General features: G+C 39.2%; 1 protein-coding gene across 2 annotated transcripts; it reads right to left on the reverse strand.

The window, feature by feature from the left end:
- Nucleotides 1-1545: 1545 nt before the first annotated feature.
- On the reverse strand, nucleotides 1546-25523 carry LOC124169369 (uncharacterized protein C1683.06c-like). 2 transcript variants are annotated; one of them, XM_046547958.1, is made up of 7 exons: nucleotides 25207-25523; nucleotides 18475-18522; nucleotides 16536-16785; nucleotides 10001-10175; nucleotides 8990-9106; nucleotides 3823-3959; nucleotides 1546-2315 (listed from the first exon to the last, which is right to left on the reverse strand). In XM_046547958.1, exons 1-7 carry the CDS (start codon nucleotides 25245-25247, stop codon nucleotides 1974-1976), a joined length of 1110 nt encoding a protein of 369 aa, XP_046403914.1. In that variant the 5' UTR covers nucleotides 25248-25523; the 3' UTR covers nucleotides 1546-1973. The 2 variants fall into 2 exon arrangements, with proteins under 2 accessions (XP_046403914.1, XP_046403915.1); XM_046547959.1 differs by lacking the exon at nucleotides 18475-18522 and having other exon boundaries at nucleotides 25207-25522.
- Between the last annotated feature and the right edge of the window lie 930 nt (nucleotides 25524-26453).

Consider the following 26453-nt stretch of genomic DNA (forward strand, 5'->3'; position numbering starts at 1 on the left):
AGTGTAGGTCAATGTCTCATTTTTCAACATAGGTACATATTTTACTGTTCCGAGTCCATAAAAAAGCCTTAATCACAATAAAATTAAGTACTTTTGTGGATTGGATAGTTGGGAATTGTCCATTTACTTAAAGTGGCATTCATCAAATAGAATTTAGCATTTCCTTCTGATCTTACAAAATTTTATATGGTGTAATTATGACTTAAAGTTGAACGTAAACATTGAAAACCGGTAATCACTATAGTTATGGCGATTTCCGATTTTCAATGTTTTTGTTTACTTTTCAATGTTTGATATCATATGATGCAGCTTCTTAAGACGAATACCCAAGTTCAACTGAGAACCATTTTGGAAACCCATTACTTTTTATAACATTGATAGAAGTGTGCCTTTACTTGGATAGCATTTAGGAGGACACTGAAAGTAAGTTGGCCGCGTCATCAATGCGTCGATTAAAGAGTATTTGGAGCCAATTTATAAACTAACTGCAGTGCTGCAATACGTATTTATCCGGGCTTACCAAATCACACGCTATGAACAAAATAATTGCACTGAATATATAAACACACTGAATACTCAATCAACTCGATGGGGTTCTTCAAGCACACATCACTGCAGTGTACATGTAAATCAAGCACACATCCATGATCCTTGCATAAATAAATTAATTGATGATGTTATTTATCACGGCATCACTACCCTGAATGTCCCTTTACTTGTGGTACCATAACGTGAACTAATCTCTGTAGCAGGGGAAAATAATTTTAGTACTTACCGAAGAAATTCACTTGCAATGAATGTATAGTTTCGCACATTAAATAGCTAATAAACGTTTGGCAAAATGGCAATAATTTGCAACATATATGCCTTCAAATGATAGACCAGTGAGATTATGCAAAGCGTAAGCAATTGTAATATTCCGACGAACAAAGTCTTATATTGTTATTTTGAAGATACTATTATACTATAAACCACAGTCTCTGTGCTATGAACACTCCCTGATGTAGCTTTTCAACTTATCTTTTCACAATATAACGTTAAAGTGTCGAAAATTTCCACAAGTTAGTGTACAGAAGCAACATTACGGTTAAAACTACCACAGCAGCATATCAATGTGTGAAATTATAGATCGTATTTTGCATTTTTACCACCAATGAAATTAATAACGGCTGTAAACAAGTTACATACACGCACACTTCAACGCAACGAATATACATTTTCCCATTTTCAATTTTATATGGACTAATTATTTCAAAAACTAATATCAATAACTCCTTAAACTCTTTCCTACGATAGTAGAAGCAAAATACAGTCGTGTAAACACCCTATGCAAACACAAAACACCAGTCACATTTTTAAAGGTTGCGCCCATTTTCGCCTTCGCATCAACTGCATCAAGAATTTCTGATGCGAGCCGATGCGAGTTGATGCTTCCGAAACCTCGAAATATGCTCGATGCAGGGCCGCATCAATGCGCATCAATGCTTGATTCGGAACGGCCTGATGCGCATCGATGCACATGATGCGTGATCCCGTTGGCGTTTTAGGAGTAGACAAATGGAACTATCAAATTGAAGTATACACTTCATCAAAACATTTGAAAGTAGATTCCTATTTTTAGTAAAACTTTTAGTATATGTTGAGATGCAATTAAGAAATATTCCAGCTATTCCCCACACGCTGCATTTTAAAAATGAACGTTTGGCGCCATTTCAAAAATATTCCAACAAGTACCTTAAAGTATTAATTTAAGATTATTCTAGGAATCTAAGATTTGAGACAAAAGTCGAGCATCACGAACTCGTTGGAATATTCAATTAAATGCATGTTTAATACACAACCACATGAAATAATACCTTCATAAATTCTTTCCCGGTTTTACCAGAGGTTCCTAGACTAAGCTGAGATGAGTGAAAATCACTATCCCCCTTCGTCCAAATGAATTAATTGTAATCATTTATATTTTCATATTTTTAGTTGCTTACGCTTTTTACTATTAATTCTTTAAATTTCTCTCTGTCTATTCGATCGACAATTTCTGCATTTGCAATTTTCATTGAAACGTTTGTGTAGTCAACCACTACAACCCCTTTCGTATTGACCCCCTCAGTTTCAACAGTAACGTAATATTTTCCGATTCCACATTCAGAATCTGTCGCTGAAGGTATTATGATGTCGGGTTGAAGAACTGAAGCCGTCGCAAAACCATCAGATATCAACCAAAAATCTTTTGTGTAACTCTCCATGTGCTCAGTTCTGTTCAGTAGTGCAACTCTAGGATCATCTATTTTTCCCAATACGTTTTTCCTCCAGTCCTGCAATAGAAAATAAGCACTTAAGCGGTTTAATTTTCTATATTAACAGTTTTTATATTTCAATTCATTTTTGCATGAGGCTGTGGCCAGAAAAGTTTTTTGGGGAGAAAAAAAAAAAATCTTTGGAAAATTATGGCATAATTTCCAATAACATTTTTATCTTCATGAAATAGTAGGCATGACTGCACAGCATCATTTGCTGCAGTTCTGGATTACCAGCTGCAGTTGACTCTGGGCCTCAAGTTTTTCGAATTCATTTGTAAACAATTCTTAACTTCATTACCACATCATCGATGGAGCCCCTCCACCCTCAATCTAGCAAAATGCTTCCTAACAATTTTGGTTACAACAACAGGAGCAACCCACAGACTATTGACTTACCAGACTACTCCCTCTATGAGTTTACCCAGAATTGATTCTAGGTATCAACAGTAGACAACACAATTTTGGAGATTCAGTCTTAACTCTACCCCCTACAGTTGGATCTCCTGCTGTTTATCCCCTCACTGGCCATAGTCTAGCAAGGCCATAGTCTGAGGGGGGGACGGAGGAAGGAATATTACCATTTTATCCTTAATTTTTGGGAAGTACAGTCTGTACATGACTGTACTTGTACATGAATAGTCTGTACTTCATGTACAGACTATACAGTCTGTACATGAAGTACAGTCTGTACAGTCTGTACAGACTGTACATGGAGGGCTCCATTTATAAGGTTGAGTCAAGTGAGTTGAAAAAAACTCAAGGCCCATTGTTAAATAAGGCCTGAATTGAGTTAATGTGGTAATCAGGTAGTGTGGCAAGCAGTGGCAGTGGAAAAGGGGGGCTTTAAGGATACTGCAACCACCCTTTTGGGTCTTATCTTATGCTTGATAAAATCACAATTATCATGGTTTGGTTTATATCTTATTCTGACTATATACACCTAAGCAAAGTCCATATATTTCTGAACTCTCCGTTCCTTTTGGGGCATACCCTACCCAATGGACTGCCCTGATGCCCCCCATGACAACTTTCAAGAAACAACACTAGTGACAAGGTAATTCAGGGGCGCAGCTAGGAATTTAGGCTGGGGTGGGTTTACATGCAACTAATACCGAGGTGTGTGGGGGTATGGAATACCCACCAGGATAAGCGGTATGTGCAAGATTAGTAAATTGCGGAATTTCAAGATAAATTGATCAGAATGGCGAGTTTTACAGCTTTCTGAGGGATATTTTATTAATCCTTACACTTAAATGGATTAAACTTAAACATTTCTCTGAGGTCTGGGGGGGAAGGGGTTATCCCCCACTGCGCCATTGAGGTAATTAACACTAATCATGCCATAATAGTTCATGAAGAAAATATTGTTGGAAGCTATATCATAAATTTTCTAAGGTTCATTAAATGTTCCTGTCTTTTGATCCATTACAATGTCAAACATTTACTTGCATTTATATGATACATGTTTACATATTAGATAGGGAACTTGCGGAAGATATTTTAACTAAACTAAATTACTCACTCGTGTCAACTTTGAGTCCAAGGCAGCTTCCCAGGGAAAGAGACAAATAGGCTTGTTGGTCGTATTGAACACAATGCTTGATGCATGAGGATCATAGTACAAGTTGAATTCGACTCCAGGAAGAACGTTTCCAATACCTTTGGAGAAAGAATTTGAATAAATGATGGAGTTAGTTTTGGAAATGGAATTTATAATGTTCTCCAACTCTGAGAGTAGTCCCAAAGATGAGAAGTTTGAGTTGTATTTATCATAGAGAAAATGTGTAAAAATTGGGTATTTAAAAAAATTAACATGGGAGAACGCCCCTATCTCCTGGAGGGTATTCCATGCCACCATGCCTAGGTCATGACAATCCCCACCCCAAATTTGATGGTGATCAGGGGCATACCCAGCAAGGGGCAGGGGAGGAGCAGCTGCCCCCCCCCAGAAGCAAAAATCGCAAAAGACTTTAAGCAAAATCAGTACTGAATTGAAACGAAATTATTCAACAAATTTTCTTTACTCCTACGATAAATGATATGTATTAGTATAAGATATTTAACTAAAATAAAACTATTTTTTCAAGGAAATAATCCCATAAAATTATAAAGTGCTGTTATAATTTTCTTAAAATGTTGGTTTTATTCACATTTTCTATGCTAAAATTTCACAACTTGGCTTTCCCCCCACTCTAGTACATGGCTTGCCCCCCCGCCCCATAGTTATGATCCTGGGTACAACTTGTGCTGAATCCGCCCATGGTCTAGAGAAGGCTAATTCCAAGCTTAAGTTTTTCTCCACGCCTCTTTCCCTGCCTTCACTAATGACGCCAATGACGTAAGCTGTCAGTCGCCTCCTCCAAATACCATACAATCCTAGAAGAGGGCGCCGCTACGACGCTCAGGGGCGCAGTTAGGCATTAAGGCTGAGGGATGGGGGGGGTTTAGGTGCAACTAATACCGGGGTGTGTGGGGGTATGGAATACCCACCAGGATAAGCGCCAGTTGCGAAATTAATAAATTGCGGAATTTTAAGATAAATGGTTCAAAATGGTGAGTTTTAAGGCTTTCCTAGGGATATTTTATTGACCCTTAACCTATTCTATTAGTAATATCAATCCAACTAAGTAAAATGGATTAAACGTAAAAATTTCTCTGAGCTCTGGGGGGGGGGGTTTATCCCCCAAACCCCCCCCCCCCCTCGCTGCGCCACTGGCGACGCTGGTATGGAAGACTAAAAGTATGCTGAAAATGAGACCGTGAATCTTGCTTGTACGCGCACTCGATTATTAATCTTAGTTTTGTACTCCTTAATTTTTGGAACTTGATTTTTAATCGTTCGCATGACCGATTTGCGCCGTAAAATCTATCGGCGCGAACGCTGGCACGCGTCGCGTCGCTCGTTGCGAGAAATTCGCCAGGACGCTGCTCCCATCGAATAAATATTTGCAGGGGCGGATCCAGGATTTTTTCTGGGGGGGGGGGGGTCTGGCAGGTCTTCTCATCTTTGAGATTAAAAACAAAATACAACAATCAGAGAGGAAAATATTCTCTATATTTTGATATGAAAGTTAATAATACTAAATTAAATGATTGAGGCTTCTTAATTAACAAAATAAAACGAACGTAATGATAACCGTGTCAAAAATCTTGTATATATTTTAAGCGCCTGGGGGGCACGTGCCCCTATAGTATTAAGTTGGTATCGGAATGTTATGAAACTTTCCAATAAGTATTAAAGACATCTTTTAGAGCGACACGGAGAACATATTAGAACCCAACTATATTTCCAACAGAAAGCGATTAAGACAGGTACGATGAATAAAAAATTTAAACTTTGTTTTTCCACAGAATATAAATATATATTTTATTTTCCACAGAATATATTTATAATTACACGACCATGGTTTCGACGCTCCGCGTCATTCTCAAGCGACAAGTACAGTGGTTCAACATCCTTAAATACCTTACATATAGCCAGAGCGAGTGGGGGGTGACTGTAGACTTGGGGGGGGGGGGTTAGGAGGGTGGAAGGGGAGGGGAGGGGATGGGTCTTCCCCTGGTCGTAAAACCAAGGGGGAGTGGGAGGATGGGGAGGTAGGTAGAGCTGATGCATGCAAGCTGACTAACTGTATAGTGAAAGGTGGGCAAAAGAGGGAGAGGTAGGGGAGAGCGGGAAGAATACAAAAGGACATTAGCAGAATGCAAATTTTCCCAAGTAGCGTCAGCGGAGGTGAGGGTGACGGTTGAAGGATAGGGAGGGGGGGAAGGGGAACCCATAACGTGTGAGGTATGGGGTTAATGGGGGAGGGAGAGGTTGAGGAGAGGAGAGCGGGAAACATAGAGGAGGCCATTAACAATATCACAATTTGATTTCACAGATTTTGAAATTTCCACTTGTTCAAGAGCGTCCAGCCTAGGGCCTTTAGCTTCACGATGCAAAATTTCTAAAGAAAAATCACTGTTGTGGCTGATATTCTGTGGAAAAACAAAGTTTAAATTTTTTATTCATCATGAGTAAGTTCCACTCAGTAACGCCCCAAACCATCAACAAAAAAATCAAGACAGGTACTTTGCCGAGCGGATAGGTATGGAAATTCGTTTCCCCCCCAAACAATAAAGGACTTAAATAAATGCTAGGCGTAATTTCGTTAGAGCATTCCTATTTCTTCCCGCCGGTTATGTTCGCTGATTAATATGAACCGTTCATCGAAACGTTGGCCGCGATGGAGATCCTGACCCGGTGGAAATTCCGAGTAACCTTCATAATACGCCGACATAATACCACGTCATAATACCCCGAATTGAATTTTACCTTATTTACCGCTTCACCGTAATTAATGAGACCATTGCACTCCACTCCTATTTCTCAAGTATTTCCCTTCCCATAGTTTTATATAGCTCTCCAATTTGGTCCATGTCAGCCCCGACTAACCTCAAATCTCCCTGATGCTGTATTGTCTTCTCTTTCCTGATCTAATATGCAAACTTCAGGCTTAAAACGGACTTAAAATTTCTATACATTATCTTAAACTCGACTTCTGACTGCCCTGCCCTGCTCTCTGTTGAATTTTAGAAGACCGACTCGTTCTCCCAACTCCATCTGCCTATTCTCAGAATCTCCCTGACCAAGCGGTCACCTTTATATCCCTCTCCTCCCTTCTGAATTCGCTTCCTGCTTCCATTGATCCTTTTTACCTGTCATGCAAGAAATTCACCTCATAAGCTTTGTCCCATCAGTCTGCGAATCGAATGTTTTCCTTCCTCTACTGGTTAATCCTTTGTTAGTTTTTATATCGTTATTGTATTGTGCCTAATTCATGTTATTGTTATAACTTTTCACTGTAAATTGGAGTCACGGCTGTATGCGAAAAATTACTTAAATAAAATAAATTCATTTTATCTTCGCGAGGTTGTGTCCGGTGAGTTTTTAGAGTCGGACATTTTACATAAATCCAATAATTATCGAACATGGAAACATGGGCGTACCCAGCGGGGTGAGGAGGGGCGGCTGCCCCCGCTAGAAGCAAACATCGCCAAAGTCTTTAAGGAAAATCAGGACTGGAGGTTGAAACGAAAGTTTTCAACAATTTTTCTTTAATTCCGCGAAAAATTATATTAGCAAAAGACGTGCTACTAAAATATTTTTTTCAAGCAAATGATTTAAAAAAGTGAGAAAGCGCTGTAATAATTTTCTTAAAATGTTGGTTCCATTCACCTTTTCTATGCTAAAATATTACCACTTGAAAGACCATGGCTGCCCCCCCCCCCTCTAGTTTTGATCCTGGGTATGTCCTTGCATGAAAATGTTGTCAATTGAATGATATTCCCCACACCGAACGCGTACTAGTTTACGTGTCTTTTAAGTATCCCAGGACGATAACTCTTACTTTTCCAGAAGTTAATTTATAGCTATCCTGTATTTCGTTTTGATAATCATTATTGCTTGTAATTTCGTTTGAATAACACTAGCTAAAATTCGGCTTAAGTATACAAATCTCTAGTCAGGGTAAGCTAAATGCTTTTTGAAACTGGAAAAGATGCATATCTCCGAAACTGGCTCTTACAATTAGCTTTGCCTCCTCGGGTTAACTCCTACTCTCTTCCTTGATGATGCCAATGTCTATGGACTAACCGACAGGGATGCCGACTCACAAAAAATATTGGGGGGGGGGCCCAAACCGGGGATATTACCCCTGGAATTTTTTTAAGTAGTGAGTTTTAAGTTTTTTAAGCATTTTAGAAGAGTCATATGATCAACATTAGAATCCAAGATCCAATCCTGATAACTCGAATCTCGATATCTAGGCACTCCGGGGAAAATCGAAAAGCCTGACACATTTTTTCCTCACACCCATAACGAATTTTTGAGGGGGCTCGGGCCCCCTAAGGCGCCATGGAGTCGGCGCCGCTGCTAACAGATCTCGGAAATACATTTCTCTGACTTTGATTAGCATTTGAATTATTCTTCGCAAATTTTCATTAATAGGGTGGTTTCCCATTATTTTTTTATTGCCTAAATCGAAAGATTATTACTCCTGGAGTACGTATTTCACGCTTTTAGATTTTTAAATGACGATATCTATTTTTCGCGATTAAACGAAAAGTGAAAATTTTCAAGCGCGCGAAAACGCGACGGCTAAGTAGGAATGATGGGAAAAAGTCCGTGTGACGTATTTCTGGTTCCCCCTGCCGCAAGTGAGGTGACCTTGGGGTGAGGCTCTGAGCGCTGATGCGACGCAGGATGCTAGCTGGTAGCGCTTGGGTTAAATAAGGATTATTAATAGCTTATCCAACGAAGAAAACTTTCCGACCTTAGCCAGTTTTAATAGGTGATTATGAAGACATGTTTCCCTGAGCTCTGTGCCTCATGCATGCATTGGTAATCTCAGACGATGTAAAACTCCTATCTACTCGTGTAGAAACTAGGTCCTTGTGACGTCACGTGGAGTGGCATCGCATGGGCGCCAATCTGGCCTTTTTCAAATGAGGATAAAATTGACCCTCGCCATTCGTCTAAACCGGTATTTCTAAAACGAAATTATTTATTTATTATGAATACACTAATGGTAGGTAACGAATCGCAATCAATGCCTTTCGTTTTCTTTGATGAAGGAAACTACCCTATTCAGCTCATGCACGTATACTTGGGAATTCCTGAATACTGATATTCACCGGTGTATACTCACCTCTCACACTTCCGCCTAGCACCACTAGCCTCCTGAGTTTGTCTAGGAATGTTGGATCCATTCTGGTGGCCATGGCTACGTTGGTGAGCGGTCCCAAGGCCACCAAAGTTATCTCACCTGTGCAAAGAAAAGACGTGAGGTTATCGAAAAGACTAGTTCCACTGCAAATATTGACTGTTCGCAATAACCTCCTTATTATACGTGTCTCTACAGCGCAACCCCTTCATGACTGGTGCTACCGTTATTGGAGTAGTTATTATACTCGGAATGCTGGAACTTATTTTTATAGCTATCATAACAGAGATGACGGGATCAATATAACCTTTGTAATATCCCATGCAATGTAATATACCCAAACTGTTCCGATGTCTGCTGCTTCATTCTCTCAGTTAAAACTCCAAAGGCTCCAATTCCTTTAGTTTGCACTGAAACCAGTAGGTCAAATAAAATTCGAGCGGAATATTACGAATTTCATTATTCCCGTCATGGCGAAATAAACTAAGAATATATCGTTTTCATAAAAATTTCAAATTTTGATCCTCCAATAGTCCATCGTTGATTGAAGCCTACGAAAATAGGCTTTCTTTGCTATATTTTCTGCACATTGCCGAAATTAAATAACCGTATTTTTATACTGTTCTTATCTCGAAACTTATCTGAGAGTACAAAGTAATTGCTGAAATTTAAGTCAAATGGCATGATTTGCATCAAAATGACTTTAAAATCAGCTAAAACATTGGGAAAAATGTAAACTTAATATGTAGGGATTGAGCGATCCACCTTATCTTTTTCTTTGCCCTTATATTACTTCGCTACCATTCCTACTAAATGACAGTTCTCGATTATTCCCTTCGTGTTAGCAAGATAAGATTGAAGGTCTCGCTAGATTATCGAGAGAGAATACAATTAAGAATCCTCTATAATTGAACCCCAATCCCTTTCGAATGGGAGGGTTCAAAAATTACCACTATATCAATCCCTTGTGTTTTTATCCATTAGAATGTACTTCACCTGGGTTTTCGGTCACCATTCTTATGAGTGCATTGACTGCGTGTTCTTTCTTGAGGTAGTCGTCCACCTTAGGCGGGTCAACATAGTCAACATCTCCGAATCCATCCTTTCCGTAGTAGCAGTCGTTCTCCGGATAGTGCAACAGCGGTCTATTTGCTCCACGGTAAACCGGTATCTGTGAAAATACAAGATGTAAAACAATCATTATGATCGATGGTATTCTCTGAACTGAAAATAATGGAAAACTTAGTAAGGTTCGCGCACGGGAGCAGTTGAAGCCGGGCTGCGGCCCGTACCGAACCTCCAATTCCGGCCGTCTCCCACGTGTTGTAAATGGAAAAATAGGCAAAATTCGATTGAAAGAACACTGCGTTTTTGTGGAGAAAAAAACTATCGGCCGGGATCAAAGTCGCAACCTCATCTGAAGTGCATTAGCTGATAAAAAGTTTAAGGTTGAGCGTTTTCCAATGTATTTGAATGGAGCGCAACTGTGGAGGTCGTTCTGAAGATAGTCAGATGCGCAATTTCTTAGATTTACCTGGGCGAGGGGTTATTAGCTTAAGCCTGAACCACGCGCTCAATTATTTTCCTTCTCTTTCAAGGGATAGTTCCAGCGATCGCTCCAACGATAGCGGAAAAGATTACCGTATCTTACGATCATTTTCTGCGATGGCTCCAGGCAGTGGCGCAGCGAGGTGGGGGGGGGGGGATAACCCCCCCCCCCCCCAGAGCTCTGGGAAATTTTAAGTTTAATCCATTTTACTTAATTGGATTGATATTACTAATAGAATAGTGTAAGGATTAATAAAATATCCTTCAGAAAGCCTTAAAACTCACCATTTTGCACCATTCATATTAAAATTCCGCAATTTATTAATCTCGCACCTACCGCTTATCCTGGTGGGTATTCCATACCCCCACACACATCGGCATTAGTTTAACCTAAACCCCCCCCCCCCCCCAGCCTTAATTCCTAGCTGCGCCCATGGCTCCAGGGATTGAAATACCATTCTAAGCCATCGCTGGCACCGTCCTTCAGAACGCTCAGCCGCTGACAGCGATGGTAACGCCTCTCTCTGCTTTTAATTGAATGGCATTTATAGATGTGGAAAGTGATAAAAAAGCGATTGACAATGGAACTGTGGTAATGACCGTGTGATTCAGAAAATGATGGGTCGAGCGATCACTTGGTCCCTGGAAACCTATCGCTTGAGCTATCATTCTGAGGGACGGAAAAAATGATTGTGTTATTTTGCTTAGCAAATAGGGTAGTTTCCTTCATCAAAGAAAACGAAAGGTATTGATTGCGATTCGTTGTTCGTTCATGCGATGCCACTCCACGTGACGTCACAGGGACCTAGTTTCTATACGAGTAGATAGGAGTTATACCATAGCCACCTAGAGAAAAGGCCCCGTCACAAGCGACGGCTGAGGCTCTGACGTCACCACGAGAAGTGCTGTGTTGTTCCGGCTGCCGTTGGAGACCACTTTGTTTACGAGTGTATTTACGTTACGTTTTACCACGTTTTAGGGACTTTTGTGGTGTTAGTTGGTGAAAATTTAAGTTTCTGAGGATAGTGAAGTTTCCTTTATTCTTGAATTTCATTCGCTGGACTTCATAAACGTGTATTTGTGAGGCGCTTTTGTTAAAAAATTCCTTTCACGTGTGTAGTGCCGGCATGCGAAGAAAACTCAAGGAGTGGACCCGAAGTTCAAGTTTTTAACTTTCCAAAAGATCCTGAGCTGAAGAAGAAGTGTATATGGGGGATAAGAAGAGACAATTTCACCTTGACAAAAAACAGTAAGGTATGTACTCTTTCTAGCTGTAATTATTTGGATGTAATTTCTAGCTAGATGTGGCTTGGGGATGTTGACAGTACTAAAAGTGGTGATTTAAATACAGAAGCGGCATTTCAATTGGAAGTTCTTGTATTTTAGCTGATTTTTTTTATTATTTCGTTCAGTAAACGTGAGGTTGAAGGAGTTTCTTGGGAATTATAATATAGCTGCCAAGTTTATAACATCGAATATTCTTTATTATTTTGCCCTCTGCTGTGTCACGCGTCTAAAAACTCAGCAAAACAGTGCTCATTTAACTATACTTTTGTTACTTATAGTTGAAAAGCAATTTGAATTATCTACGCGATAATTTATGTGCTTAGGTATTTTCGATGAAACTACCAGTCTTTTTATTTTTGGCGTAGTACCTTATATTAGGGGGGAAAGCACATAAATTTCTAGGGTTCTTGGGTTCAAGTTAATTTCAGCTTATATATAATTCCGTAAGACCAACGATATTTACTTGATAAATTGCATGTACAGCATCTAATCATGAGAAATGCAAGAGTCTCGTCAGAAACGTAAGTTTCTACACTATGCTATACTATGTTATTGGTGTGTATGAACAACCGTGAATGAAAATATGCGTTTTTCTCTTACAATTGGTGCAAAGAACCGTAATTTATCCGTACCCGGCTTTCATCATCTGAAATCATCTTATGGTCTAGTTTTAAATTTTAAAAAATCTTTACGGTACATAATGATCTCCTATATTTACTGGCCTAGTCATTGCCTGTCACTGGCCTAGTCTCATGCAGAAATGCCTAAAATTGGAAATGAAATAACTACTTAGTAATTTTCATGGCTTTTTCTTATTTATTAATTTTAGTGGTGTGAGCTTCACTTCTCAGCGAGTGACATCAGAAAAGAACCTGTGGCCTTGCGGGAGAAGATGGGGAAGATAACTCGAGTTGAATTAGAAGTGTCATTGGAGGAGGGTGCCATTACTTCATTTGAAACTATCATCTAGAAGACAGAATGTCATAGTGGTTGAAGTGACATAAAGGACTATGGTGGATTTGTTTTTTATAAGTGGATCATGTGACGATGGACATTCATCTGAAAAACTATTGATGATAGTTATTGTGGCTTCTGCCAGTGCTCTTTTAAATGATTTTTGTTCAAAAGAAAATACCAGTATTTGTTTCACCAAATTAGTTCATCGTAAGAAGAGAAAATTGCAGGTGTTATTTTGATTGACGAATGGAAATACAAAATATTTGTATTTTACTTCTGTGTTTTTTTCTTTCCTGCCGCCAAAATTCCTTGTGGTGATTGCTTCATGCATGTTAAGTAAGATATGAGGTGTGATTTAAGGGATGTCGTGTTCTTCATACAAATGTTAATGCTGGTGATATGGCAGGACTTCCAAATTTTTTATTAGATTGATACATCTACTGAAGTGGGATTGAAACTTTTGCTCACCCCAAATAATATTTCAAATACTTAAGCTCCTGGGACAGGTACGTTTTATTAGCCGAGGCTGGACTATACGTAAATTTTGGCTTGCATTTTGATGCATTCGAGAGTAATTATGGCAGATGTGTCAACGATACCAAATTTCACAAGTAACTATCATTGAAAATCTTATTTCGTCAGGCTCTAGGGTAAGATTTTCATAGCCCATGGGCATATCTAATTCAATGTCAAAATAAAGAAGAATTCACTCTTAAATAATAGATCCATTTGGGACTTTGTGTGAACACCTTTTAATCTGCCAGAAAGAAATTATTTATCCAAGGGAAGTATATGGAATGCAACCAGGTTTAATCAAACACTTGCCATCACCACTTTATGCTATCGAATTTCGAGACGCTTTTATGTTGAATAATAAATGCTCTTTGGATGCAAAGAGCCTTTTCTAGATGGTTATTTCAGATTTTAATATTGTTATGTAGTACTTCCAGTTCACAACGACAATTTATGGATCAGTTATAAATAGTTTTTTCTTAAGAACGGCGAAGTTATATGTTACGTGCCATAAGACGCAATATTAACGAATAACTTCAGATTGAAAAATATTTTTGTTGATGCGTGTCAGTATTTTCTCGGAACCTGCTGACTATTTTCTTATTGACTGAGTAAATTAGGTATCAATTATCTTTTCACTTCGGCGGCTAAACCACCGTCGCAGACAGCACCACAGCTACTTCTGTTCTGCCATGCTCTGGCGTTAGCACTTCAATGAGTGACGTCACACGCCTGTGAACGGGCCTTCTCTCTAGGTGGCTGTGGTTATACATCGTCTGAGATTACCAATGCATGCGTGAGGAACAGAGCTCAGGGAAACATGTCTTAAAGGCCGTTATACACGGTACACGGAATTGCGCAGTCTGACGTACGTGTGAAGGCGCAATCAAAATTGCGTCGTGTAAAGCGGTGAATTGCTAGAGCACATGCGAGAATGCGTGGATGCGAGACGGCAAAATAGCCCCTGTTCTAATTTCGTTCATGCATTCGCGCAATTCCACACCATTTTAGAAATTAATGCAGCTCTAACCTGCGCAATTCCGTGTACCGTGTAAAACGGCCTTAATAATCACCTATTAAAACTGGCTAAGGTCGGAAAGTTTTCTTCGTTTGATAAGGTATTAATAATCCTTATTTAAGCCAAGCGCTACCAGCTAGCAGGGTACTCTGCTACCTGCCAGCATCCTGCGTCATATCAGCGCTCAAAGCCTCGCCCCAAGGTCACCTCACTCGCGGCAGCGGGAACCAGAACGACGTCACACGGAGTTTCCCCGGCATTCATACTTTGCCGTCGCGTTTTTGCGCGCTTGAAGATTTTAACTTTTCATTTAATCGCGAAAAATAGATATTTTCATTTAAAAATCTAAATGCGTGAAATGCGTAATCCAGGAGTAATAATCTTTCGATTTAGGCAATAAAAAATAATAGGAAACCACCATATTTGATGATTTTCTTTGTATAATTGCTTTACCAAACACTACCATCCAACCAATTTTGACCTAAATCTGTAGAGTACACCTCGATGGATATCGTCAGTAATGCAGTGGCGTAACTGTAGGGGGGGGGGGGGGGGGAAGGTTGAGGGGAATAGATCCCCCCCCCCAAAGCCTCAGAGAAATAAAAAACATTTAAAACAATAGCCTAGTTTAGACGTATAATAACTGCATCCGCTTAAAGTTAAAGACCATTTATTAGTGGTGTAAAATGTTTTCCAGGCATGCCATTTTTCAAAAATATTCCCCGGATCCCCCGAATTATCCAAGGTGGCGGGGTCGCTACCCCAGTCCCCCTCATCCCTCCCCAAAGCATATTCCTAGTTACGCGGCTGCTTAAACTGCTGTAATGGCATAACTGGTGCGAGTAGAATATGCAAAAATGTGTTTTTGAATGGCGCATTTGTGGTCTTTCCTCCTTAGGCGGAAAAAGTAGAAAACACTGCAACGAAAATCCATTTGACTTAAAAATTTATTGTCAGTAATATCAGATTTATTTTAATTGCCATTATATCAAACATTGAAGTGAATCGATGAATGCATTTTGCTTACATCTTACAGAGCGTGATAGTCAAAGTGTTGATGTTAGGTCATTCTTGCCCGCATTTGCTTAGTTGCGCGTACGCAAGCAGCGGTGAGTGGAACATCGTAAGTAGCAGAAAATTATCTCACATAAAACCAATGAGCAAGTTTAGCCTTTTTCACACGATGTGTGTTCCGGTGTAAGCATATACGGGAATTCGTGCAATATTAGAAGCGCGGATGTCTCTAATAGTATACCCTATGTTTGCAGTTACAGCCATTACAACGTTATGGTCGTATTCTCACGCATTTGCTTAGGTCAAGCGTGAAGCTATATTATGATTTTAGTTTTTTTAGGTTACGGTAGGTTCATATTGTAGTGTAAGAGTAGTTAGTTTAGAATATATATGGGCTCAACAATACGACTGCTCGTATTTAAGAGGATGAATCACCCTTTCGTTACAATTTCAGCTATCGGTTTGAAAAGTTTCGGCTAGAGTTCGGTTACACTAAGTTAACTGTCTGTTGGTATGGTTCCTTTCAGAAAATGATTGTAGCTCCAGTACGCCTTTGCCAATATTTGGCCGCATCTAAAATCTAAAAATTTAACTTCATTATTTCCTTAGATGAAGTCGGAGACAAAGACCCGAGATAGAGATCTGAGCGTTATAGTCTCCGAAATTTTGAATCTGATGTTGCTGAGTCATCCTTGGCTCAAATGTTCTTTGCGCAAATGCCCTTGCGTTGAATTCCTGCGGCTACTAAGGGCCAGTTTCACCAACGAGGATAACTGAATTAACTCGGATAATATTCTCCAAAAACCGAGATATTACAACAATCGCGTTTCACCAGATGCATTAACTCGGTTTTGGGCTGCTATCTCGGTTTATACTTTTATTGACGATATTCCTCCGTTCAAAGCTTACTATCCGAGTTAATCTAAGGGCAGATGTAACGTGGCATGGCGCGCATGCAGCTTCATCAGCTCTCGGAAAATACGAATGGCAGCGATGAAGAATATCGACATTCTATTCGGAGACCACGTTCATTACACAATTGATGAGCCTTCGGGTTGCTGTTTTACTGTAACGTATTGGTGGAGTAGAACAAATTTGTTTTATAGGTTAATATTTTTGTGCCAAAATTAATTGAGGCACGCTACCCCTGTGTCATCCGCTGGCTGCGCCACTGATATGTTGTCGGGAACTCACGTCAAGTCGTCCCATGGTCTTGAGCAGCTTGAGCACATTGATGACCACGTTGTCCACCTCCGTGTTACCGTCTACGCAGGTCAGAGCTATCAGTTCGGCGCCCAGCGTCGTCGTCGCGTACTCGGAGGCGGCCATAATGATGGCCCAGGCATCGTCATTGCCCACGTCCACGTCCATCACCAGTTTGCCCACAGGGCGCTGATTCCAGCAACTGGAGGAGCACGTCCCGCCGCCATCCTGAGCCTGCGAACTAGGGAAAATAGATAGAATAACATTATGACTGGGAGCTCAAATGACAGATGGCTATAATGGGAAGTGTGGTAGCCTAGTCAGTGCCGTAGTTTGGGCCGGTACGGCGTACCCCCTAAAATCCAAACTCGTTATAAGCGTACCGGTTAAACCACCTTTTAAACCGTAGCCCTACCGTAAATTTTCCAATGGATTTCAGAAAGAAAAATCGTAAATGATTATTTACTTGTTCAGAGTTATCTCGTGGCACAACTTGGAAATAATATAAGAGTTGTAGTTCTACATATCAATCGCGGCCGGATGTATAATACATGTTCAGCTGTTGGCAATTTTTGGTGAATACCGCCTAAATAATTTTCCCAACTACAGCACTGAGCCAAGTGGTACTCAAAATGAAAATCCTCGATGTGCGAGGTGGTCAAGTGAAAATAAATTTCGCTTTGTACCAAAGGCGTACCCTGGATCAAAACTAGGGGGGGGGGCAAGCCATGGTTGTTCAAGTTGTAGGTAAGATTAAAGCATGGAAAAAGTGAATGAAATCAACATTTTAAGGAAACTGTGACAGCTCTATATTAGTTTATAAAATTATTTGCTTGAAAAAATATATTTTCTTGAAAGACATTTGCGATTTTTGCTTCTGGGGGGGGGGGGGGGCAGCTGCCCCCTCCTGCCCCTCGCTGGGTATGCCCATACGTTGTACTCTTTATGTGTGAATTTCACTCAATTGTGGGGGCCTGGGGTGACGGGTACTGTCACCCAGGGGCGGATCCAGGATTTCTTTCTGGGGGGGGGGGGGGGCACAAGCAAGGCCGTATCCAGGATTTTGTTCTGGGGGGGCACAAGGATACCTCGTAATACAAAACGAACGCCATGATAATGGGACCGTATTAAAAATCTTGCATATTTGTAAAGGGTCTGGGGGGGGGGGGCGTGCCCCCCCTTATCCAAACTAAGACACTAAGTTAACTGTCTGCTGGTATGGTTCCTTTCAGAAAATGATTGTAGCTCCAGTATGCAATTAGCAAACGTAAAATGCCTTCAGTGGCAAAAAAGAAGTCATTTTCTTCAGTAATATTTTTCAAAGGAAAAAGGATGACATTGAGCGATTATTAAGCGATATATCGCTAAGTTGAGCGATTAAATAAATACTACCTAAACTTGGAGACTTGCCAGATTGTAAAGTAATGTATATGTTCTCTTCTCCAATTACTACCTACAAATGCGTCTAGCACTCGAAAATGATAGTTTTCGTAAAATGACCGCCCGTGTTATGTACTACTACAACTATTTGTAATATTTATTACTCTCTTCCTATGCTTCATGCTTTTTCTCGAATATGTTAGTTAGTGCTTTTTAAGAACACAAACTGCTTTCAACAAACACCAGTGTTATGTTTGGAACATTTGTTTTTCCTTGTTACTTTTTTCTGTATCGGAAATATATTTACTTTACTTGAACTTATCCATGCTAATTGCTTAGTTAGATTTCTTTCGTTTAATTTTCGGCAGATGCCGACCAACGATCGCGTTCAATTTATTTTTTCTACATCACCTGACAGAGATCCTTTTTGAACTTCAACATCACGTCCAAGTATTCGAGAAGCATTCATTAAAATAACAAGAATATGGCTCATCCGCCGCTTTACCAAGTGAACAGCATTTTCATGACTTTTTCCATCATCCATTATTACCTTCCTCCCCAATCCACCAGGCATAGACTGAGCACAAGGATGGAGGCACTGAAAAGATTACAAAAACATTTCCTCCATTTTGACGAAAGGAGGCCGGGGTTCTAAAGATATTTTACATTTAAAATTCCACTTTTTTCCCAAGCATAGAAATCAATCAATTAACCAATCTTCACGTCTACGGTAATGGCGAGACAGGTTTTATAGAACTAATCAATCATGTGAAATATGATAGTAAATGCCAAAGCCATCTATCAACGTCATTTATTCTCCCCTTTGTTTCTTAATATTTTCTTGTAACTGGTTACGATATGACGTCAATCATAAAAAAACTTGGGAACGAACCTTTTGAGAAATTAAGAAGGAAAGTAAAATAAAAAGCTGAAAATTACTCGATAATTATCATCAACTTATTATGGATAAACTCCAACCGGATAAAATTGATGGGCTTAGTAGAATAAGAAGATATTCTTAGTTATTTCCATTAATAAAAATGATATTTTTTTGAATCATGACATATTTTGATGAAAATTACCGTGAGTTACATTCTTTCCATCCTAATGCCTTGAAGTTAACTTTGTTGCAATTGATATATTTACGTTTACGGAGCAAAACATATGCGGTGGGTATATTTTACCCGATTCTCTTATTTAAACTCAAAATACGATGTGGTAATCTGGAGAAATAGCAAAGATTTCCTTTCTCCTATCCAAAAATAATCCTTGAAAATGTAGCAGCCTCGTCTAATTCTGAGAGAAGTCGGAACGAACAGATTCAAGCGACGGCAACCTAACTAAATAACTGGTCAAAGGTAAACAGCTTTGGTTTTATGCAAATATTTAATAGTCAAACTATTGAATCAGCCGGGAATAATGAAGCGAAATAATGTGCCCAGAATGACTTTTAAGTAAAAACCAAGGAACAGGGGTGAATAAAAGGGGTGTGAGGCGGTGGGGTGGCCATGGGGAGGGGGGCACGGGTTACAACCTCCCTTTGAGCTTTTAAAGCTCTTACTTCATTCAATTTATATACTTAATTTTAACAAATAATCGTACAAAATTACTGTTTTGAGTCCTATGAATCTCGTTTTCAACAAAAAAATCCCAAATTTTTCGGGGGACGACCCCGGATAACCTTTACCCTTGGGTGTTTTCCATACACCCCGGAAGGGTCCCGAAATATCCGGTAAAGCTCCCCCCATTTCAAAATCCTGGCTACGCTACTAGTGTGAGGAAGCTACCCTTCCTCTCTCCCAAAAAACGAGAAAATAAAGAAAAATAAAGCATCGTAATCTGAATTAGTTCAATAATTAATGTCAAAGGGCATTCCCGCGACAGTCGCTGATACTCTTTTAAATAAATTACTATTCGTATAAAATTAACTAACTCATTTTTAACTATGTGGTATTCTTTTAAGGTTTTTTTTTATGAATAACTACACGTATACCTCTTCTCATTTTTTTTAATAAAGCAACCCCGGTTTCGATGAATAATCATCACCATCATTATTGTTTATTCATCTTATTGTTGCAACCAAAGTTACGTAGCGGAAGACGAGATGAATTTTGACTCCCTATAATGGCGTCCACGACAAAATTCATTTCTTCTTGCGTTACCTAACAAAAGTTACAATATATAAGATAAATAGATAATTATTTACGTCTGTTGATAATGATTATTCATCAAAACCCGGGTCGCTTTAATTAAAAAGAAATTAATATAAGTAATAGAAGAAACCCTTCATCCAAGAAACCTTTACTATTAGTTAAATACAAAATGTCATGGGGTCAAGGTCATTTAAAATGAATTAACCTATCCTAGCATTGGTCTTCGACCCTCCTTCTATCGAGCCATCAGCTTAAGTTATTGCAGAGTTCGAGTTAACGTTCGATTTAAAGAGACGGAAGCGCGGAGGATCGAAATCACTTTACTGCGTTTAACGAATATTCCTGAACTGCCCTGACAGGCTCCATCACTTCTCTTCACTTAGGTTACGCACTTCATTGGGGCCAAACCAAGAGTTTAGAGTTGCTAATGTTAAAACCCTCTGGAGGGAATATAAAGCCTGAATCACGCGATCATTTTTTCCCGTCCTTCAGAATGATAGCTCCAGCGATAGGTTTTCAGGGATCAAAATATTGATGGCTCGACCCATCATTTTTCTCAATCACACCGTCATTCCCACCGTCCCTTTTTCCATCACTGATTCCATTACTTTCCGTTATTTCAACTGTCATTCAATCACAAGCCAAGCTTAGCGTTGCAATGCGTTCTGATTGGCTGGAGAACGGTGCCAGCGATGGTTTCAGCGACGGAAAAAGGGATGGGAATACCATCCCTTGAGCCATCGCGGATAATGATGGCGTAATTTATTCCGCCATCATTAGAGCGATCACTGGAGCAGTCACTCTTCCCCCCTCTATCTCATTCCACCCAGAGGTTCTACTTACGCCCCTACGAAGGTATACATTGCAATTTCCGCCAACTGGCTGGTATAGGTCTCAGTAGGGGATCGGGTTGGTGTGGTGGCATGAGTGTTGGCTTCCCACCAGGCGGGCACGGGTTCAATTCCCGGCGTTGTTAGAGAATTTTCAAAGACTGCCCGATCCCTACTTGAATGCTGTGCGGAGGACATTCCAAGCGCAACACTCCGTCCGTCGGATTGGACGTTAAGCCGTGGTCCCCTCGGCGCCTTTCGTTAAGAGCAGGCTAATGCCGACGCCGGGTTTCTCTCCTCCCTTTCTTCCATACCCTTCCCTCAAGGCGAAAATGACATCAGCTGTCGGTCGCCTCCTTAGTTCTCAATAAGGGCTAAAAATCGTAAAATTAATTTTGTGAATAAAATATTTTTTTAAATTACCTATTCATAAGGATCAAAATAGCCTACTCTCTGTACGAGTTTTTACTATATTATTCTTGGAATGAAATTTAGCATACTATACGGTACCAGTGAAAAAAACGGGATTATTTTTGGGACCGGTGAATCAATACTCTGGCCTAAGAGTTCACGTGGATCGTAAAACACAAGATAAGTGAGGAAGTTTGATTGGCGCTCCTGATAAGACGTCACGCGAGAACTGCGAGGTTAGTCCTCGTGAGGTTGTAATCGTCAATGGAATAAGTTTGTTTGACTTCTGCGTGGAAGGAGAATGTCTAATACACCATAAAGTTTGTGAGTAGGCAAATGAGATCGTTAAAACAATATCCTTCTCACCTGTAGAAAATAATTTACGAATTCTCCACGAATTTTCCCAGAAGAAGCCCTTCATAGAGGCTATGGCTTAAAATTAACCTCGATGTCTAATCGTAAAAACTAGCCGCATAATCTTGATTCTTTACAGCAATTGATAAGCTGAAGGCTTCATAGGTGAGAGATGCCGTTGATAATTACACATTGACTACGAAGAAACTGTAACCAGGAATTATATGCTAATCTTGTTTCAAATTAATCATAGGATGAATGATCCGTAAAATAAGTTGATGTGAAATTCAATGCTTGCATTTGTCGCCTATTGTTTGCTTATATAAATCCTAAAATTGATATTTTAGGCTTGAAGACTTTCATAGAGATCAACCATTTAATAAAACGTGGCAATCATTCAAACTTGAAAGGAATTGATCGCTCATTTTTCACCTTTTTTGCATGATTTCGCAATAGCTCAACCAAGGAAAATCATGTGCCGAAAATTTCGCGGTCAAAAGGAGCGGTTGTTCCTAAGTTTATACAACAATCTCTCGTGAAAATGTCTGGGAAAGAAAATTTCGCATTCTCCGTAGAAGCTTCTCAGGATTTGGTATTTAAATCCAACTTATTATTATTTAATTTTTTTACTAGTTTAAGTTGCGAGTACTTGTAAATTAGGACATCCCGCACCCTACAGGCACTTCTTCAGCTTCCTTTAAAAGTTTGAACATCTCTTTGATTCCAATATATTAGTTTTAACCAATTCAGGCGTGATATACTTAATGGAAGTTCGACATATTGAAATAAAAGTTAGTTGCAATTTTCCATAAATATTTATTCTGTATTAAATAATTGTGGTAAATTGAAACTACCATTTATTCCGATGTATTAACGTAATTGACTATTTAATTGAAGCTTTGAGCATAAACACAAGCCTGCTTACCGCCGAATTTTACCAAGTTTCGCACAATTACCTTTTTGGATGACTTTAACTAAATTTCCCGCTTTTCGATCAATGTCATAAAAAATGAGACAACTATTCGTTTTTATTTATTGTTTGACAGGGTAATTAAAGATCTTTCTAGTTCTTTTAGGCTGGAGATAATAATTCCTGGAGAGAATTGAAAATACTTGCAACCACTAAGCGCTGTGAGGGGTGATAGTTTAAAGGGCTGAATTTTTAAATACCAAAGCTAGAAAGTAAGTAGCTATAAAACAGACGATCTTAATGATATGCATTATTTGGAACCATATTTATGGCATTGCACGCTTCACAATTGCTCAATTCATCGATTTATGAAATCGATCATTACTATCATGGACCTCACTCGTATGCCTAACGACTCGTGGAAAAATAATAAATGGTTTTAGATGGTGGGAAACCTTATGTCTACTAGAATATAATTTAATTGCATGATGGGGTTTTAATATTTAGCATATCAGATTTTTATACGCGCCTAAGCGACAAGTAACTTAAAAATCTAGGTCTATGTTGTTGGAAACAGTATTTTTGCCTAACTTTCGTACCAGTTAACACTTTACGTTCAATGTGCGTAATATTACTCCACGTGAAACCTTACCTTCGATTTTTGTTGCGGGCGTAATATTAAAATTTTTGAAAAATCGTAGTTTTCCAGTTTTAAAAAAGTAGTACTAACCTATAAATAAACAAATGAAAAAACAAAAGCATAATTCCTTCTTTGAAATGATACACTTATTCCTCGTATCAACAGTACTAATATCAGCACTGTAAATGTTTATCCCGAAACAATACGCCTGGTGTAAAACTCCCTGATTTTTAGAAATATCTGGAGCAACTCCGTCTTCTTCGGTGATATTTACACCGCGCCTAACAAATGATTTCAATCATGAAGTCAGCTTGACATAGTGCTGAGCAAAAGCAGACTTCATTCAAAAATTTTTTGTTGCGGCTAGAATAGGTCGACCCAGACGATGAAAATCTACCCACAATCGATTCAAGGCCAACCGCGGGACATTGACCTGATTAAATGGTTGCCCAGCGACCGTGAGCGTGATACATGAATCCCTCGCCAAAAATAGTGATAGAGACCCGTCCGCAATAAATATATTTCATCTTATTTTTCCCTTACTGACTTTTTTAGTCAGCATTCTGCTGGTAAAGAGTTCCAGTTTTTTTATGTCTGCCGGATATGCTAGTAGTAATTGCGCTAGATATCTCATTATTACATTTTTTCTGCTTTCATTTTTCGTTACATTTCAGGGATGAAAGTCACCGAATAATTCGACCCGGCGACGCTTGTCTATAAGCTGGTCGAGACGTATAATCATGTGCTTCATGTTAAGGTAGTAAGAGAATTTTTATGCAGCTATGCATTGGACTTACCTGTCTACAACAACCTAAAATATCACACTCTTGCAATTTGACTAGTACCATTTCCAAAGGTCTTAAACGTGAATATTAGCCATTATAACACTGCGTAATTATGTTCTTCTCTGTGGAATGAATAATGAAATGTTTTTCTCACAAAAATAAATGATAGAAATTACGAATTTACGAACGAAAACATTTTTGGATAATGCCGATAACTAGCCGGCGCGCCGCGGTGGTTTATCAGCACTGAATCACTCGCAATTTAAAAGTTCACGCAATAATATTTTCTATCTACATTTGAAGATGTGTTTTATGAAAAACCGTCTTTGGCAATGGACCATAAAATATCATCTCATTAATTATAGAATCATGATAATTGAGGGGATTTGAAGAAGTTAATTAAAAATATACTTTTCCGCTCCACTTTTCGCGTGTATTTCAGTATTTTTCGCAAATAGCTGCAATAATTTTTGATATCATACGGTATTTTCGAATACTTGAATCTAAGTGTAGGAAGTAGAAACATATTGAGTCTATACATGCTCAGCAGCGATAGAATTTCCTAATGCGTCATGATAACATGCAGTGCGATCTATGATAAAGCTTTTTTAAATTTTGACCGAGACGAATGAAATTATGGCTTGGATGAAACAGCATAGCTCGCTCAACGAATCAGCTGATCTTCCTAATGACATACACTAGGTCTGTGACATAAAAATTATTCCGACTTACTGGTATTATAGAAGAACCTCGCACCACTAAGAATGTTTTCACTCCTATCGTATACAAATAGAAAGGTTGGAAAGCACGCTTTTCTCACAATGGGATGCGGTCACTAGTCGTTTTCCGTCTTGAAGTTGGTCCAAATCCGAAGACTTGGACATCACTTGTTGAATTCGAGAAAATTCATTGCTGCTCGCTAACATGACTAAACCTATCTTGGCGAAATAATGTGCGGTATTTATTCAAGTCTTTCAAAAGGAATGAGAGGATAGTGTTTGTATTTACTGTCGTTCAAGATGTCCTCAAAATAGTGTTTACCATTATATCATAGTCTCTTTCTATCCATTTTCAAATGGAGCAAACACGAAACGAAGACATTATGACGGCGATATGGACGCCTAATCTTCTTCGAAATTTTCTAATTTATAAGGTACTTAAGCATTCAGAAGAGTGTATGAACTATATCTGAGCCTCACCTGAGTATACCGATGCTCAAGATGACAATCGTGAGGTACATCTTGGAAGGCTGCGCCAGCAAACACTCAACTGTTCTGATAATATCGCCGCACGAATACTGACGATGGAAATCGGAGTGCGTATCTGATATGAGGCAACTCGGGTCTTCGAAAAGTTTCAAACTCCCCCGTTCTGCTATCAATTTCTACTCCTTGTCGATTGACATTGGATTCGCCTAGGTCATGGAGAGTGAGGTTTTTTGATGAAAGAATTATTCTCGTTAGGTGTTAAGTATTTCGTTGAATCATGACTATTCCAAATGATGGCCTGGAATCTGGCCTTCGTCAGTTCAATCAGCGAGCGTGAGATGTCGCCTGCGAGGATTAGCGGCGACAAATGATTGCGGAGCGTCGCACAGTGGTTCCAATTACGAATCAAGCGGGAGAAAATTATTATGCTTTCAAATTTACTGCTTTTTTTGACATTACGGCAAAATTATGGAATTAAACATAACTACAACGAAAAAATTTAATTTACAATTTGCTTGTGTTTTTTTATTAAATTTTGCTTAAGACAAATTTGGTATTTTTCAAATCTTACTTCCTTTACATTCTTAAAAGTTTCAGGAAAATTCAGTTTTTTTTTCAATTACGCTCAACATCAAATAGGAGTTTATCAGGTAATTAAGTCATCGAGCAAAATGAAAATTAGAACCTTGTCACACTTTATCAGCGATGTGGTGATATTCCCACCCTCTTATAGTAAGGTCTTAAAGAGGAAACCGGCGAAGGGCAATAAAAAAGTGCGTAAATAAAGAGGAGCTGATTTATTAATCATTGGCTCAAAATGTCATCTAGTTAGGTAGCATATGATTGAGTTTAGTACCCGAGACTTCATGAAGCAAATACGTAGGAGTAGCTACCTCATAGTTGCGATAATACTTAAAACTCCTGATCATTCACACATTCGGGATTTTCTCTCGTGTTTTATTCGCTCTGCATTCCTTAAAAATTCTCTCTTTTAGATAACAGCCTTTACCTTGGCTTTTGAAAAAATGCACTTTGTTTCAAATCTTTGCGGCCCCTTCATACCAGTGCTCAGCATGAAATTCTCTCCACACATCCCTCTAACTTCACCTCAGCATTCTTTCCACCGTTTCATCACCGCTAGAATCCCCCATCGCTTTGAAAGCATTTTCGCTCTCATTCATCAAGATCCCTTTAAAATAATCATGGGGCTTTAGAACTAAAAGGGCAACGTTTTATTT

This window comes from Ischnura elegans, chromosome 12 (assembly GCF_921293095.1).
Source record: "Ischnura elegans chromosome 12, ioIscEleg1.1, whole genome shotgun sequence".
NCBI classification, from domain to species: Eukaryota; Metazoa; Arthropoda; class Insecta; order Odonata; family Coenagrionidae; genus Ischnura; species Ischnura elegans.